This window comes from Rhincodon typus, chromosome 17 (assembly GCF_021869965.1).
Source record: "Rhincodon typus isolate 14 chromosome 17, sRhiTyp1.1, whole genome shotgun sequence".
Classification (NCBI taxonomy): domain Eukaryota; kingdom Metazoa; phylum Chordata; class Chondrichthyes; order Orectolobiformes; family Rhincodontidae; genus Rhincodon; species Rhincodon typus.
In genome coordinates, this window is record NC_063348.1 from 40,029,702 (window position 1) to 40,048,820 (window position 19,119).

Consider the following 19,119-nt stretch of genomic DNA (forward strand, 5'->3'; position numbering starts at 1 on the left):
CCCCGTCAGCTTTCCTGCTCCTCTGATGCTGCCTGGCCTGCTGTGTTCCTCCAGCTCCACACTGTGCTCTCCCTGACTCCAGCATCTGCAGTTCTTACTACCTCTCAACGAAGTTTGTAATTTTGTTTTCATAATGTATCCTTTATCAAATTATTTTTCATAGAATGGTTACAACATGAAAGGAGGCCATTTCATCCATGGTGTCTATATTGGCTGTTTGCTGGAGCAATAAATAAAATCAATCCCAGTGTCCCCATCTCCCTAAAAATACATACCATCCTCAACTTATTTGGTTTACTTTTCTTTACTCGCCTCTTGGCAATTTTAAGCTGCCTCATATGTGATGTATATTCTCTCTTTACAATATTTTTGGCAAGATTGTGGGATGTTTCTGCCTTTTTAAACCTGGATCTAATCAATAGAACATATTCTTTGATTATTTCTGTACCTTTGCAATAACCCATATATAAGAGAAAGTCCACTTTGATGCCCCTTCTGAAACCTTGTTTTTCTTTTGCTCCTTCTTAATGGAAGCAGCTTTCTCAGTCCTGTTTTCAATAGTAATCGAAGGGTGTACGACCAGCTGGGGATCATTCTATTTGCAAAGCAAAGCATAAAAAAAATTAATTTGGTATTCTTCTTGATGTTTTCATACTATTTTTTTTTCTGGTTTTCACCTCCACATTCTTTCTGAATCTTTGGCTCTAGTTTTCATTCTTTCCTAACTTCCATTTCAAATGGCACTTGTCAGCCACAGTGAAGATAAACACCACGAAGTAGTGTTGTTTATAGCACAGAAGAGACCAAACAGCAGGTCAAAGCACAAAATGCCACAGCTTTACAATCAGACAAACTGCTGGAGGTAGCAGCTTGGAGCTCATGGCAATACAGACTAATTATGAGCTTATTTTTCAGGAGAGAAAAGAAACATTGAAATACTTGTTAAAAAGGGAAAAAAAAGTCAAATCTAGTTGACATGGGGTAACACAACGCATAATTGTATCAGCAGGCATTTTGCTATTGTCAGTGCTATTTAAAAAGGGCAAATCCTCTATTATAGCTAAGTGTTAACTCTTTAAAAGCTGCAATTTTCCATGCATGCTTTATGGTTGCAATGTAGTAAGGTATCCTTATTTTGATGACCAAATCTTTCTGAAAATGTCTTCTGTTACAGAAAATTTATTGTAACTTCTGTATCTTTACTGTCACTCAATTCAAAGTGAATAGCTTAAACCATGCTGGCTTTGTAGCGATCCTAAACTTGAATGCTCCCCTTGCCAAACTCCCAATAGATATTGGGTGAATCAGGTGATAAAAAACTACACCAACGATTCATCGCTGTCATTCAACTAAAGCTTGGGTTCCTGATCTGAATTCTACTACCGTGAGAGGCAAGGCCAATTTTCATAAGATGACAGGAAAGATTAATGAGCCTTTCATTCACAACTGATTGTTGTACCCGTTAAGGACTGCAAGAAGCTGACAAATAGTCATTTGGTGCTACAGAACTTGAATATTGCTGAATGTCAAAGTTTTTTGTCTTGCACTCATAAGGGTATTTGTAAGAAATGCCAAAGAAAATGAAAAGCAACATTCATACGTATAAAGAGTAAAGTCCGGATTGATTGGCAAGTCGACTCAGATTGATAGAGATATAACTCTGGAGGGTGGACCAGTTAATGCTGACTGAGAGTTAATTACCAAGCTTTGTTTGTAGCTCAAAATCAGGCGTTGCACTGAAAAATGAACCAGCAAATGGCTGTCACATATTTTATTAAATTGGAACGGGCAATGCGTATTTTTTTTTCTCCCTGCCAAGAACAGAGCTCTGTGCACAAATATATGCAGCATCTAGTACCAGAATGTGCACAATGCTGAGAGACCAAAAGATGATCTTAAATTAATTGTCAGCATAATTATTTGTACACTTGGGATTTAACAAATATTGTTGTCATTGAATTACATCCTAATGTTGGACCCTGTTATTGGTTTTGCATATCCTTTCAGCTGTTCACATCAAGAAAGTGAAGATACCCAACCATCCTGTGCTCGCAAAATTACATCTATAAAACTGAACAAAATTGATAGTCTGATTCATTTCTCAAGTAAATGCCTTGACCAGAATCAAACTGCCTGGTTTAAAACTGAAATAAAGCTTGGCAGTTTACTGTCAGTCACTATTAAATGGTCAGAAGTCACATGACACCAGGTTATAGTCCTACAGGTTTATTTGAAATCATAAGCTTTCAGAGCACTGTTCCTTCATCTGGTGAAGTAACTTCATCAGTCAAAGGAACAGTGCCATGAAAGCTTGTGATTTCAAATAAACCTGTAGGATTATAACCTGGTGTTGTGTGACTTCTGACCTTATCCACACCAATACCTCCACATCATTATTAAATGGTGCATTTTCATGGCATCATTTCTATCCTTTTGACAATCAGTAGCACTTTCATCTCACATGGTATAAATGTTGTTTTCCCTTCACGTTGGTATTTCTTGTGAGCAGTCTTGATGAATGCAAGATGTTTTGACAAAAGGTGTTTTTTTTAAAGCTGACAATTAATGTACCATCTTCCAGACAGACACTGTGGTTGCAGTAGGTCAATGGGAGATATGTGCACAGAGAAATGAGATAAAGCATCTTGAAGAAGAGAGGGGTTTATTCCCTTAACAAAGGTTTTATGACAGACTGCCTGGGTTCTGGACAAGTTTCTGCTCATTCCACTCAAACATTGGACAGGCACTGGATTTTCTACTTGGACAGAATAGCTGAAACCTGGACCTACACCAAAACTGCCAGAAGAATTTGTCTGCCTTATGCAACTAGGGTTCCCTTCCATTGGCTGTAAAATTTCTGCCAGGGTCTGTGTTGGAGGGCACACATCCCCATACATAGACACTTAACAAGCTTTTTTTTTAATATAAATAGATGAACTTATTAATAAGACAATGAATATATCTCACCATTTCGTCCATTCTCTCTGCTGTTTCTAACAAAGCCAAGAAGAATAAAAACAAATCTCATAGCATGAGATTTCACGCAGTCTTCCTTTTTAAATTATCATAGCCCAGATATGATCCTGCACACAGATATTTCCACCTCACTCCTCATCCTTTCAGCAAAAGAATGCTATTGGACTTTGGATTATCCCAGAACAGGAAAAGATTTAATAGCCTATACAATTCAAATTGGAGTTAATACTGTTTGTGTCATATCAACAATCCAAACAGCAAGTAATGCAGATCAAAGGCCTTAATATAACCCAACTTTCTATTGTTTTGCAAATGTCAAACAGTTGCAGCAAAATTATTAACCATGCAAGTGTGACAGCACAATTATTGATATTAATAACCACTGTGCCTATAAACTGCCAACTTCCAACAACAATCCCTGAGCAAACATTGGTGCAAAAAATCTTAAAGTTGGTGAGTACTGGCAGGACTAAGAAACAGGGGTATTAGTAATGAAGATGAAGTTTGGGCTCTGTCCCATTTCCTGCACACCCAGTAGAATGTACTCAGGTCATGCCAAAACAGGCCAATTTGCCTTAGCCAATTGCCTTAGCTCTGACTCAGTGTTTCAGTTAAGTTAATGCAGTAGCACAGAAAGTTTTCAGCTCAAGTATAATAAATATCACAACGAAAACTGCTAGATTTGGTCAACAGTTGAAATAGTGCAGTGCCTACCTTCCATTGAAGGAAATGATAATTCTTTGTCATATCCATCTTTTCATAACCGGGTTGATATGTCTGTGTCCAGACATAGTTGTCCGGGAACACTGTGCATGCTTCCCAAGTCTCACATCTACAAAAGTTAATCACATGTTAAATATTGTGCATTACACCAACCTCATTTTAAACTATAAGTCTTTTTCATAATTCTTTTATTTCAATTTATGGCTGCTTCTTCCTCAGGAAGCACAAGAACATTCCCCAGACAGAAGTGTTTGAATCAAATCAGCTTAAGAAAAGGAAAAACAAAAGTTTTGTTTTCAAGCTATTATTGCCTCAATTTGATATCAACTTCACGATTTAGATGTATTTTGTCCTCTGAATCGGAAAGCCAGTTAGTCGTGCATGCTCCACCATAAGTGACAATATAGACTAACAGGTCAATAGAGGATTGAGGGAATGCTACATTGTCACAGTTGTCATTTTTAATATCAAACTACTAGGATGGATGTAAAAAAATCCCACAAATTTCTCCTCGAATCTTACAGAAGAAGGAGGCTATATGGCTCTTCATGTTGCATTGACTTTTTGAAAAATCTGTCCAATTTGTCCCATTTCCCACTCTTTTCCAACAGCTCTGAAAAGAATTATTTCTGAAATATAAAACTAGATCCCTTTGAAAGTTAGTATGAAATCTTTCAGATCACAGATTCCAGATCACAATTTGTGTATTAAAAACTGTCTTCTTCTCCCGTCTGACTTTTTTGTCAAGTTTTTGAATTTGTCCCCTTTTCAACAGCTAATGGAAACAGCATCTATAAGAGTTAAACAGAATTAAGTTTACAATTACGCATTTTAACCTCTCTATCATCAGTTTTTGGGTTTGAAATTTGTTCCACTAGAGTCACTGCTGCAGAAGGTAGCATGGAGAAGACAGAGTCTCTTTGCAAAGTCACAAGGTCTTGCAAGCAGACATTAAGAGGACAGTGGGACTGGGCTGCTGCTTCAACCAATACCAGCTGTCCAGCTACAGGGTTCTGGATGCAATGCAAACTTTTAATGACCACACACAAGTAATCATATCCTTATAATTAACCACTAGTCTCACACACTGCTTCATTCACTACATCCTTTTTCAATTGCTATCAGCAATCTCAATCAGGCACAATTCATTCATAATGGCATCACACCACTGTTAGCACTCCTGCAAGCCTCACTCACAACTCAGTTTGCACACACGCATTAGTCAATTGTAATAGGTATATCACCCAAATACGTTGCACCAAACTCACTGACTTATTCCTCCCTCTATTGCAGGAGAAGATAACCCATGGGATAACTAGAGGCAGTTGGGAGTATAGGCATACTTGTATGGAGACATTGTCAAAGCAGTCGCCCAATCTGCGTGTGGTCCCACCAATGTAAAGGGGGATGTAATGTGAGCTGCAAATACAGTAGACTAGATTGAAAATAAAACTATAAGTCTTCAAGTCTCAACCTCTTCAAAACCTAGTTCCTGGAAGAATCTTAAACTTGACTGAAGAGTCCAGGCACGAGTATCATTTTGCTATGCCTCCATCATTACAAAAAGAAATTCTGATACGTTAGTCAACTACATCTGCCTGAATGAGCTTCTTTGAAGAAAGAGTTTCATTGGAGACTGACTTGCTGGAATTAGGCAAAAATCACATGAATTAAGTCCATATCCTGATCTTTAAATTATCCTCAATTGTACCCATTTTTCTTTCTGACTTTTCATTTTTTTTAAAAAATCTTTCCTTGTACGCCTTTCGTTTTGTTATTTGCTCATGGGTTGAGTGTGTCACTGACAGGGCCAACTATTTTTTTTGTTGCCCAGAGGGCAATTAAGAGTCAGCCACATTGCTGCGGATCTGGAATGAGATGTAAACCAGATCAGATAAGGATGACAAATTTCCTTCTGTTAAAAAAAAAGGTCACCAATGAATCAGATGTGTTTTTGTGACAACCATGGTTATATGATTGCAATTAAGGAAACTTTTTTCTTCATCCCAGAATTTTTTTTTTAATAATTCAATTTCTTCACCATCCATGTGAATTTGAACTCATGCTCTCAAAGTGTTATCCAGGGCTCTGGATTACTCATCTGGTGGCATTATCATGATGTCAGCTATTCATTTATTGTGACCATCATGCCCTAGGTTTGAATGCATGGATAAACCATACATCTTAAATTTAAAAGAAAGTTTGCTGATGGTCACTTAAATAAATTAGACAATAAATCTGCACAAAACAGATATTGGAAATGTACAGGCAAGGCCAAAGATGCGTAAGCCTTCCAAGTCAGAGCTTCCTGGATTAAAAATGGTCTGAGCTCAAAAGGCCAAGAAAGACCTGAAAGAATCAGAAGGGGTCAGGATGGACACCAGGAGATATTCCATAGAGGCTGGACAAACCAAATGGTTTCAGCAAAGCCTTGCAGGGTTGCAAAAGGCTAGAAAAAGTTCAGAGACCTGCAGAAGACCTCCCAGACAGGAATAAGGTGGCTCAGGAGAAGCTCCCTCTTTAAAAAAAAATGGGTGAAATCAGCACTGTAACATTAAAAAGGGGTCAATAAAAGTGCCTATACAGTTCAAAAAGTAGAAACTAGTCAGTCTCATGTGAGCCAGAGTGTTCCAAAGTGCATAGAAATTGGCCCATCCCTGCAGTAGCTGAATTTAGGAAATCATTACGTCAAAACCAAAACCACGCTTGCAAATCACCTAAAAGGCAATTCAAATGCTGTTGATAGCTTCCAAACATTCAAAACTGATGTGTAACTTGGGGAGCTGGACAATTATGCAAAGGTGCTTGTAAAGGGAGTAGCAGAAGTTGAAGGTGATGCAACCAAAATGAATCTTTCTTCCCAGCAATAAACAGGGACATGTAAAGTTTGCAGGCCTGGCAGGAAAATTTGAAAGGAAAGGATCCTAAACCCCTGAATGAGCAAGACATCTGGCTAACTGAAACCTTCCTTTCACATTTAGACAATTACAAAGAAAAGTTTCAAAACAGATATCCAATTGGGGAGTGAACAGCCTCTCTTGGTTTTAAAAGAAACCAGTACCTCTGCTTATGAGCAAGATGCCTTACCAACTGGAAGGACCACCAGATAGAGCCACCAAAACTAGCTCAACGCCTGTAAGCAAGAGTGTCCCCAAAGATATGGGACAGCACAAGGAGGCAGACAGGTTCCAAACCAGGCAGAAAAATTATTGAAAAGGAGAGCATCCTGGAAAACAGGAGGCCTAGATACCCAAGACCATTTTGCCGGCCTTAGACGGAGAACAGGGAAGTTCTGATTGACATTCCGGTAGGGAGGGAGATGCTTCGCCTGGTTGAATTGCCACAGGGTAGCATAGCAATACCTGGTCAGCTCCTGAGGGGCAATGGCATCCCAAAAGTTACGGGACAGGTTGTGGACCAAGCCCTCCCCAAAGTAACAGAAAATTAGTAGCCCCGCAGTTCCACTGCAGGAATAAACCTGGAACCAAGTTTGCTGGTGACTGTTTACCAGAACGTGGACAGATCTGAGGGCAGCCAGGAGGAGTGCATCCCAGGCTGCCAGCCACCAGAATCTTACATTTAAATACCTCATGTAGGACCTATATGCACAGAGAATTGGGATGGCTTGGCCACCTTGCTCGGGATATTTATTGAAATCCACAGGGATCAGACAGGGAGTACCCAAGTAACAACCCATGGCACAAGCATGGAAGAACCCCCATGAATAAACCACAAAAGTCCTACCAGCTGTGCCCTGACAAGCTGGCACAAGTCATGCAGGAAATCTAGCACAAACCAGACTTGAAATAGTTGAACCCAGCTCGAGCAGTTGGAGCTTCCCCATGGCACTAGTCTCAAAACGGCTCCACATTTACCGATGGAAATTCAATCCAAGGGTAGATTCCATGCCAAGTCCATGCACTGAGAAGAGTATACAGACAAGGTTGGCCAATCAATCACTTTTAAACAGTCAATTTAGCTGCCGTACAGACAAGTCTCCATGACCCTCAGAATGAGAAAAAAACTCAGCATTTGTCACCCAGGAAGGCCTGTACCAGAGTAAGGTTCTATCCTTTGGCTTTAGAAAAAAATGTCCAGCAGTTTGCCAGAGGCTGACAAACCAACTGGACTGAGACATTATGGCAGATTAGCTGGGTGGCCTGATCTCATCGTGCCAAAGGAAAATCACAGGAGGTTCCATATAAAGAAACTAAATTAAAAAAATTAAAGAAACATGTTATACACAGCCTTTGAAAATTCTGAGAAAACAGAACTGCAAAGCAGCCAATGCCTGACTGGTAAACTGGAGTTTGCCCCTGCAACTTTTTAACCTTGTGTCGGGGTGGGTGGGGGGGAGGTACAAAAAACTGACACATTGTAGGAAAAAACAAAGTAATCACTGACACTTTGTCCCATGTGTAAACACTCAGAACACATCAGGAAAATGACATTGTACCTCATAACTGTGTGTTTTAACTTCAAGCGTGAATGACAGAATACTGCTTGAATTTTCTTGCAGAAAATAATTAATTTTTTTTTCTGGAGAGCCAGAGAAAGTCACATCCACCAGCTCTGAACCTTGCAGAACTCCATTGATTATACACTACAACTTGAAAATAGCTTGTCTATCCCAACTTGTTGCAGTTTGCCAATTAACCAATCCTCAATCCAAGCTAATGTTTTACTCCCTTCATCTGATTCTTCCTGGATTCTACCATTTTGCCTTAGCCAGCTTAACTCACCAGTCACTAGATATCCTGAAATGAATTGGCACCCCTAGTGTCCATGCTATCTAAAAGGCCATTGCATGCCTGGCCAAGCACTGGCATTCAGAAATTGCTCTGCCCAGAATGGCAGTAGAGGGAAATTGGCATGCTGTTTTGAGGACAGGGACCTGGATATGTTGGTGGATAGGGGTGGATTCAGAGGAGGTCACAGCACCAGACCGTGCCAGCTCGAGCTGAGGTTTGCCACCAGGGTCAGTGTTGCCTCCACAATGCAGAGGTGTAAGGAGATGATCAATGACCTCTTCAGCCCTGCCAGGGTAAGTTCTACCATCTTCTTTCTTAAACCACACTTACTCTAAACCTGCGACTGCACTCATCTCCCACTGCTCAATATTACACGTTGCATCATCCTTCACTCACTCACTCTCTCTTGGCCCTCACTCGCTCACTCTCTACCACCCCACCCTCAGGATTCTGCATGCCCTCTACATTGTCCACTCACTCACTCTAATATCTCACCACCTGTACTCTGACCTGCGCCAGTACTAACAACTGTGCCAGTCGCCTTTCATCCCATTCAGTCTGTCCCCTTCTCTTTCCAAGAGGAAATGGCCGATAAAAGTGAGAGCTGAAAGAGCCTGGATGGTGGACTGCCCAATATTTGGCTCCGCAGCCCCTACAAAAGGAGAATCCTGTCCCTGGGAGGAAAAGAAAATCCCAGCCTTGTCATCACCTTGCTGTTGTGTATTACGCTAAGCGAGACTCACGTACGCTCAAACATAGGCAGCTATTATTGAATTAACGTTATTTAAACCTTCCCCTCAGGCACTGAGCAGAAAGGGCAATAAAACAAAATGGTCAGGTTTCATAATATGTTACAAAATATAGTATATTTGGATTGCCAAACACCATTTGATAAAGTGCTACTCAAAACGTTACATTGCAAAATAAGGGCTCAGGGAAGGGAGTAAAACATTAGCTTGGATTGAGGATTAGTTAATTGAAGAAAAGCAGCATGGTGGGATAGAAAAGCTATTTTCAAGTTGTAATGTACAATCAATGGAGTTCTGCAAGGTTCAGTGCTGGTGCTGAAACTATTTGCAATATATATGAATGACTTGGATGAAGAGACCAAATGTGAAAGGGCTGAATGATGTGGGCTACAGTGAGAAAATCGGAGACAATCATATGAAAAGTTGGGCAAAGCCTTTCTCAATACTGGGAGAACCTTGTCGCATTTACAAATAGAATTCCAGATGGAGAAATGAGATTCTTGCTGGGGAGCAGAAAGATGCTTAGTCAATAGGGATTTTTGCTTGTCAGCCTCTGTCAGCCTGGGAGGGGATGGATTGGTGGTAAAGAATCCCTTAGGGGTCTGTGATGCTGCCTCAACTGTTTGCAACTTACACCAATGACTTAGATGAGGCAAGTAAACAGTCAAATGTAAAATCAAATGTCTTCCTCACAATGATGTGGCCACCTGTATTTGAGGTGGTTTCTTATGAATGGTATCCATAAGATTTCAATAGCAAGGACCATGCTGAAATTATTGAGAATCTGGATTTGTATTAGGACACCTAAGATTGAGATGGCATTGAAAGTTGCTTTCTGTGGAAGGAACCATTGCTAAGGAAGATAGTTGTAGATTATATTTTCAAATTAAAAGAGTTATCCTCATCACTGTGGGTAAGGTGTGCACTTGTTAAACATATCTGTAGCAGCCTTAAGGAACAATAAAGTAAGTCAGGCTTTTGAGCAAAGCCAATAAACTGACATAAAAGGAGAACTGCAGTGACAGCATAATTATGGAAGTGCAAGGAAGTTTATTTCCTGAGCTGGCAGGAGCAGTTCACTGGATTTTTGCAAGATCAGTCCATAGCAGCCAAGTTCACATTCTGGTCATTGCCATGGTGGCCACCAATCACAGAACATAGAACCGTACAGTACAAGAATAGGTCTTTTAGCCCACCATGTCGGTGCCAACCATGATGCCATTCTAAAATAATCGGCCTGCACATGGTCCATATCCCTCTTTCCCTGCCTGTTCACATGCCTGTCTAAATGCCCCTTAAAACTTTCCTAATGTATCTGTGTATATGCTTCTACTACCTCCCATAGCAGCACATTCTAGGTACCTACCACCCTCTAAGAAACTTTCCTTGCACATTGCTCTCAAACATTTCCACCTTGGGAAAATGACTCCGACAATCTGCCCTATCCATGCTTCTCATAAATTTATATACTTCTATCAGGTCATCGATCAGCCTCCGATGCTCTACGGTAAACAGTCCAAGTTTGTTTAACCTCTCGTTATAGTTAATACACTCCAATCTAGGCAACATCCTGGTAAATCTCTTTTGCAACCTCTCCAAAGCCTCCACATCCTTCCTATACCATGGGGACCAGAACTGCACACAATTCTCCAAATGTGGCCTAACCAAAGTTCCATATACGTGCAACTTGACTTGCCAACTTTTTTTACTCAATGCCCCAACTGATGAAGGCAAGCATGCCCTATATCTTCTTTACCACATTATCCACTTGTGAGACCACTTTCAGGGAGCTATGGATTGGGACCCAGAGATCTCTCTCTATATGAACCATTTCTAGTTGAATGGCTACCCTTCTGGCAAAGGTGCCTCCTATCCAGATGGTATTAGGATTAGACTAAACAGTGATAAGCATCAAGCTCCAGGTTACAGCTTGCCCCTGGTCAAGGTTGTGCGAGATATAAAGCTGTTTCTGGAATACAGCAATCCGCAAAATTTATAAAAGGATAGATATGGAAACAGAAATTGCTTTTCGAGTAGGAAGACTTAGTTATTCTTAAAGAATTAATAATACAGCTGATTTGGATGATGATATAATTCCAGTGCCTGCTCTAAAAATATTTAAAGAGTCACAATTTACTTTCCTCATTAATACAGCTGCAATACTCCTCATCTCAGAAGGAGAATACATGATCTCTAAGTCAGTTCCTTATGCAAAGTAGAATGAAACTGAATAGTTATTCCAATAACAAGTTAGCGTTAGTGTGGAATATAATTATGCATTACATTACTCGCAGTCATAGGAGAAACTAGATCACCCTTATGGGAAGAAATTGGTTACAACTAAACAAGGCTGAGTTACGTACAATTGGGATGAATAAAAGCACAGCTGACATTGAGGAAGTGCTAAAAACAGTAAAAAGTGGTCTTTGAGAAAAGAGGACAAAACGATAAAAGTAACCATCAGAACAATATTAAATCTTGTAAGCCAGCATATGATTCAAACACAATTATTCTTTCAACATTTTCCATGAATATACATTCATCCCCAACCACAGAATTACCAGTGAGCTATTTTAAATACACAAGTGACGTGTTGGAATTGGCTGGAGAGATTCGTGACAGTACAAGGAAGAAGCAAGAAGCAATGCTCAGTGAAGTGCACAATTATGTCATGAAAGGTCAGCCTGAAGATTGTGATGATGAGAAGGTGCAGGAGTATTTTCACTTGGAGAAACAAACTGAATGTTGATGAATTTGTTTCCTGCATTGTGAAGAGCCATTATGCATTAAGACCGTACTGTAGTCCATCAGAAATTTGAACGTACTTTTGGGTACCTACAGGAGCACTCCAGGATGATCCAAGCAGCAGAAGAGTTTCTTCAGCACCCAAGTTTTCTGCCCTAAGATATTTCATGTGGGTGTCCAGCAGCCGTTGGATACATTCTGACCATGTCTGATTGAGTTGTGCACTGGTCATGAGCCTATGTTAAGGGAATAGCCATTGCCATTCACTATTCACCTTCTGGCCTCTCAGGATTGTTCAAAAACTGGGGAAGCAGCAGACTGGAACAGAATAATGGCATCATGACAGCTGCCAGGCATTTGTCAGCATGGTACAGTCATCAGAGTCACACACCAACTGCACATTCAAGAATTGGCAACTTTTCGGTTGTGGTACATCTTAGCATTTAGATGCAGTGACACAAAGCCACATATCTGTTGTAGTCGGCATCTACTGGGAAGCCAACGAGCCTGAAAAACACATAAATGCTCCACATGCTTCTCTCCAATCAGAGAGTACACAATTAACTTCCACCTCCTGTAATTCAGAGCCACACATCTTTCAGTGCTATCCTTATCCTGCTGAGGCTAACCATCCAGGTTCATGAGATTGCAGAGTTTTGTGAGTATCATTGATATAAAGTAGAGACAATTGGCACTGCTCCTGACTTAGTCTGATTTGGGAGTACTTCTCCAAGAATACTTTAATTGGAAAAAGCATCCTGCTGCGACCTCTTCTCCTCCTCCTCCCTCCAAGCCTCTTGGCCTCTCTCTTGTTTCTCTTCCATCTCTCTCGCATCTTGCAGGCCAAGGATATGAGACCTGCCAGCTTCCAAGGTTCTGGCACCACATTTAAAGATCAACTGGATATTACTTTCAAAGCTGGAAGTCAGGAACTACCTCCTACACTGTGCTACTTGCCTCTAAACTCTGACAAAAAGGTACAGAGGCATAATCAGCTCACTCCTCACTTTCTGGAGAATTATCACAAGCGTCTGTTGGATAAGTTAACAGACAGGAAAGGTTAGCCCTTTTTAAACTGCTGTCTATAATAATAGGCCATACCACCAGACCCAGTCAGCCTGGGCAGAGATAGCAGCACAGGTTATTACTGTCTCCAGCGTGAAAGAGATGCCTGGCAATGCCGCAAGAAGTTCAATGATTTCCTGAACTCTGTAAGAAGAAGAAGTACCTTCTTCTCTTTGCTACCTCATACCCACAGGGCCATTACTCATTAACTCTGCCATTGTATTTATCTCACCAAGGGTGATGCACAACAACCCCAGCATCACATGCATCGCATCCATTCAAGCACTCATTCAAACTTTCCTACTTTCTGCACTTGCTACTCACTCACTCCACGTTTCTCACCCTAACTCATGTTCATGCATAATTACGTACTCAATCCATTCCTTTGTCTCATCGCAGGAAAATTCACCAAAATCAGGCTTAAGGGGCCAATACAGTCAGGGCTGCGGCTAACATCACTCCCTATGAGAAGATAGGCCATAGACGACCAGGACTACTTTTTTTAACGGTGAGACACCAACAGGTAATTAACCCAATAAACTCCATTGTGCTCTGCTCCCCTCCAATTACCACCAACCTTAACTCATTCTTATTCTGTGTAAATTTTTATTCATCTTCTTGTACTAGATCCCTCTCCTCTTATGTAGCAGCACTCAGGAACCTCAAAGTAAGAGGCCACAGTCTGCACTCCCCACTGACATTTCTAGCTTTAAGGAGGTAGCCTGTAAATCCTCATAGGGTGTACCAGGAAGGCACCTCCGCCTACACAGGGACCTTCACCTTGTTGGGTACTGTATTTAGATTAGACTGGGGCGGGGGGCGGGGGGTTGGGGGTGGCACAGTATGTTGCGTATGTACAAACTTGTCTAAAGCCAGTTACAGAAGACATGCACAACGTCTCTGTCACTCAGGACTGCCAGATGAAATGCCTTGTTCTCAGCTGTAACTGACATGGCACAAAACATCATTTGGAACAGTGAACTAACATCATTTCCAAGAAAAGATGTGACTTAAATTTAATTGCCTTTCAGGATCCCTGTGGTTTTGATGGATGAAGTACTAACAATGCTGAATTTTATTACAAGGAGAAAAATAAATGGTCAGGTGCCACTGTTAATTTGAGGTCAGTTTGGAAGAATCGGGTTCTCAGCTCAGAAAAACACGTTCATCCCAGCTGAAGGGGTAGTTTGTTATTTGTGTAGAACTCTCCAGATTGGAAGAGTTTAATTTGTAGAATCTCCAGTTTGAGAGACTCTGTAGAAGCCTCCTAGTTGTCAGGAATCCAGGCCCTCATAACTGGAAAGAAGTCTCTAGGCCATCTCAACTAGCAAGAGTCAGGTAAGCAAGATATTGAACAGTTCAATAGCAGTGATATAGTACTAGAATTTAATATCTGCAAAGGATATTGTTAATAACGGGTTTGAATGTTTCTTCTCGATAATGATGCTAAGACCTTTCTAAACTTAAATGCACATAATGTTATTTTTTCATTAGTGTAATAAACTTTTTATTTTGTTAAAAGATCATTGGTAGCCATGTGTAAATATGTTCTATGACTTACAACCAACCAATAAATTCAAATTTAGGATTTATTAAGCCAGGTTTTATTTTGGGAACTGGCTTCTCCATTATTATCATCAGCTGGGATCATAACATAAAAAGCAGGAAACCAGAAATCTCTTCAAGATACTCCAGAGGTGCCCCATTCCTCCAAAAACCCTTTGTCTGCAGCAGTACAAGTGGAGGGTGAGCCTACATCTGGTCAGGAGTTTGTCAGTAAGCCTGAGCTCTCGAAAAGGCCCTGGGAACCAACCATCCATGTCAACAGGGCCAACCACAGTAGGCTCCCTCCACCTCAGCTGTGAACACCAGGACTGCACCCAGACATAATGGGAAGGAGAGAAAGAAGGCAAATAGATGGTATGAGGTGTTATGGCATCACAAATAGTTTTGGATGTGGATAATTAATGTCAGCCATAGTACAATTTTTGACGTAGAATTTCTTTACGTTATACACAAGAGATGAGGAGCTTCTTCACACAGTCCATTGATGCAAGATGTTGCAGTTGCCAGGCAGTGCTCATCTCTCACAACCATCCAACCCCTTGACTGTACAGGGCCTATAAATCATAGGTCCTTGAAACTTAATTTTGAGGATATAGCCAAGGCATGATACGTTAATATGGCTGACAGAAGGGCTAAAAGCAATGTCTAGAGAGTTTGCCAAGAGCCTAGCCTGCATAAATTATGTGCTATAATCACCTTATAGGTGACTGTGAAATCAGTGATGCTTCCACATATCTCAGGAGGGAAAGGTTGTTCCTTTGCATGAGCTTTAAGAAACTGCAATGACATTCAAGGCTGGGAGATATCCACAGTCCCTCAGAACCCAACAGCATGCAGAAAAGCTATGCAAAGCGCTACCTCTTGGGTTAAATGCTGTCAAACGGGATATTAAGCTTATAAGATAGCTTAACAGTCTCTACGTACTCCAAAGTATTGAAGAGACACACATCACGGAAGGAGCTTTCTCAGGGTTCCTTTCAACTAGATGGCTCTCATAATGGACTAGATTACATGACTTCAATGTCATAACCTCATTGATGCATTCAAAGCTGAATAACTTTAGCACCATGCAACATCCAGGTGCACCCTCTAAGCTCCATATGAAGCCATAAGTGAAGGCAGCAATATATTACTGCAATTGTCCCTTGCAGTGTTTTAAAATGAATGTTGAACGCTGTGCCTTCCAAATGAAAACAAGAACTTACTCCTGACTTTGTATGCAGCTTGTACCATCTCATGAACTTACTGGGGAGTTGAATTTTGATCAGATACGACAAGAGTTCCAAATTAGCATTCAAGGGAGTAAGTAACTTTCAGACTCCAACTGTGACTTACCAATCCTCATCACCCCAACCCCACCACCATTCTTCACATTCACTTCTGTGTTACTGTCCGTTGGCCCCAATGACCCTTGGGACTCCCATTCCATCTCCCAGTTTCGATTGAGCCCCTTTACAGTGCTAATAAGATGCCCCCCTTAACTTCACATGCCCCTGATTCTGGAGGTTCTTATATTCTTGCTTGTCCTACACATTGCCCACGGAGAGGCAAGAGTAATAATGACCTTTCTGAACACCCCTCTTCCAGAGCTCGTACTCCCCTCGTGTTAATTATGTTGTACCCATTAACTGAAAATACACAATATCATGATGACCATTCCCTCAGTGTACCAGTACAATGAAGCCCATAATCAGACCTGGATCTGCCTACTTTCCCATGGACACTTTGGATTGACCCCTTCCCCAATTACCCACCACCACCACCACACGCACCCACCTCTCCCCCCCCACCCACCACCACCACTACCCACCCCTCCACCCACCACCACCACCACTATTATTGAAACCTATGACTGACCTTCACCTACCTCCAGCATAATTCAGTAGGACAGTCCAACTGACCATAACCCACACCCTAGACCAATCACTATCATTAAATCCTTTATTTTTAACATTTTAATGGTTACCATTGCAGCTACAAGAGCAAGTCAGGGACAGGCAATTTTATGGTGAGTAACTTGCTGACTCTCCAAAACCTACAAGGCAGCAAGCTAGGAACACAATGGCATACTCGTCACTTGCCTGTATCGGCTCAGCTCCAACAAAAAGTGCTCTCCACCATCCAGGACAAACATCCCTGAGATTTGGGACCCCATCCACCAACTTCAAAATTCACTCCCTTCATCACCAATGCACGCAGTATCAGCAAAGTGTACCATCCACAAGGTGCATTATATTAACTCAACTACTCCAACAGCATCTTCTCAACACACAAACATTGCTACCTAGGAGGAAAAGGACAGCAAGTGCATGGGAAAACTACCAGCCACAAGTTCCCCTCTGAACCATGTGAAAACCTGACTTGGAACTATACGTGCTTTTCTTCACTGTTGCAGGTTCAAACTCCTGGAAATCCCTCCCTGACAGCAATATTAATGTATCCATAACACTCAGTGACCAAAAACCTAAAACCATAAGGTTTAGGAGAGAAGTAGACAGACCTGATAATCCTCAAATCCATTTTCTTGCCTTACCCCAATGGCTCCAGATCTCCTTACTGATTAAAAATCTGTCCACCTCAGCCTTGAATATACTTATTGTCCCAGTCTCTACAGCCTTGCAGGGAAACAATTGCTCCACATCTAACCTGTCAAGCCTCCTAAGAATCATATGTGATTTCAATAAAGTCATCTTTCATTCATCCAAACTCCAAGACTACAAACTCAACCTCTCGTAACTGGGAACACTCTTGGTACTCAGAATCAATCTAGTGAAACTTTGCTGGACTATCTTCAGTGCCAGTATATGGTTCCTTAGATAAAACTATTCACCGCATTCCAGGTATGGTCTGACTAGTGCCTTCTATAGTTTAGCAAGACCTTCCTAATTTTATACTCCATTCCTTTTGAAATAAAGGCCAACATTGCATATTTTCTTTCCCTATTACCATCTGAACTTGGCTGCTAGCTTTTTGTTATCCACATACAAGGTTCCCCAAATCCCACTGTGCTGCAGTCTTTCCCTATTTAAATAATATTCAGCTCCTCTATTCTTCCTGCCAAACTGCAACATCTCACATATTCCCACATTATATTTCATCTGCAAGATTTTTGCTCACTCACTTAGATTGTCTATGCTCCTCTGTAGACTCTGGCATCCACAATATTTGCTTTCCCGCTTATTTTGTCATCTGCAAACTAGACCAGAATACACTCACTTCCATCATCCAAGTCATTAATATGTATTGTAAATAATTGTGGTCCCAGCACTGATATCTATGGCACTCTACTAGTTACAGGTTGCCAACCTGAAAAATGCTCGGCTTATCTCAACTTTGTCTTATATTAGTTCACCAATCCTCTACCCATGCTAACATGCTACTATCCCCAACACCATAAACTCTGATCTAGTCTTTAGCCACCTTATGTGCAGTACATTATTGATCATGTAGTTCAAGAAGGTAGCTCATCACCACCTTCTCAAGAGGAATGGGGAAAAAGATGCTGGCTTAGCAAGCAACATCTACATTCCATGAACAAATATAATAAAAAATTCCTCTTGTGGAAACAATTAAAACTAGATGACATAGTATAAAAATAAGACATGTCCCTTTTAAAACAAATTAGAAAAGATTTTGTCTCTCAGAGGGTCATTAGTGTATGGAATTCTCTCCACAGAGGAAACAGCCAGCTACGTTATTAAATTTATTCAAGGTTATGTTAAATAGATTTTTGACAGAGAAGACTGTCAAGGATTATGAGGTGTAGACAGGAAAGTGTAGATGAGACCAAAAACAGATCCTCCACAATCTTATTGAATAGTGAACCAGACTTGGGGGCCAAATTGCCTACACCCACTCCTAATTTCAATGCTTCTACCTAACTATCCTATCCTGTGAATGTTGATTATGGGGCTTTTGCATTTACAAAAGTATGGTAGTATTATAAAACCTTGACTAAACGTTTTAATGTTTCTGTAAAAGGACCTTGAGACATTCCCAGATTAATTTCAAGACTCATGAGCTTAACGCAAGTAGTGAGATGGTCTCCATCAAATGGCTTTTAAACTTAATACTGTAATTCATTTAAAAGAGTGTCTCAATGTAAAGAGGAAAGTCTAAGATATTACTAAAATGTGTTTGAAGTGTCATACTTTTCCAAGCCAGTTAAGGGACCATTATATTCCAGAGAAGTTTTATAAACCACCTTCTGGTCCTGCTCGATAACTCCTATTACCCGGTCAAACCTCACACAGAGGAATGGTTTGCAGATGCTCCTGTAAAATAGACAGACAGCAACGAGTAATTGCCAGGTTTACTTTATTTCACAGAAGAGAAAAAACATTAAGACAATTAACTCCAATGATCATTTGAATGCTATTTTATAAAAGATTCAACTCCATCATCTTTAACAGTCGCTGATTCCAATTATTTATATGTTTAAAACAAGCTATATAATTAATGACCCCCAAAAAACACAATCTTAGAAAAATTGATTAAATAGCAAAGTAATTGAAATAATTACTTATAAAGTTTCCAATGGCCTC

The 19,119-nt window shown here is 40.7% G+C and overlaps 1 protein-coding gene across 1 annotated transcript in view; it reads right to left on the reverse strand.

Annotated features, from left to right (window-relative positions):
- LOC109927834 (doublecortin domain-containing protein 1-like) overlaps positions 1–19,119 on the reverse strand; it is a 395,969-nt gene that overhangs the window by 230,996 nt on the left and 145,854 nt on the right. Inside the window, exons 11-13 of the mRNA XM_048607351.1 lie at positions 18,727–18,849; positions 3,691–3,808; positions 449–595 (exon numbers count right to left, since the gene is read on the reverse strand). Of these exons, the coding sequence (XP_048463308.1) occupies positions 449–595; positions 3,691–3,808; positions 18,727–18,849 (388 nt within the window). The remainder of the gene's footprint in view (positions 1–448; positions 596–3,690; positions 3,809–18,726; positions 18,850–19,119) is intronic.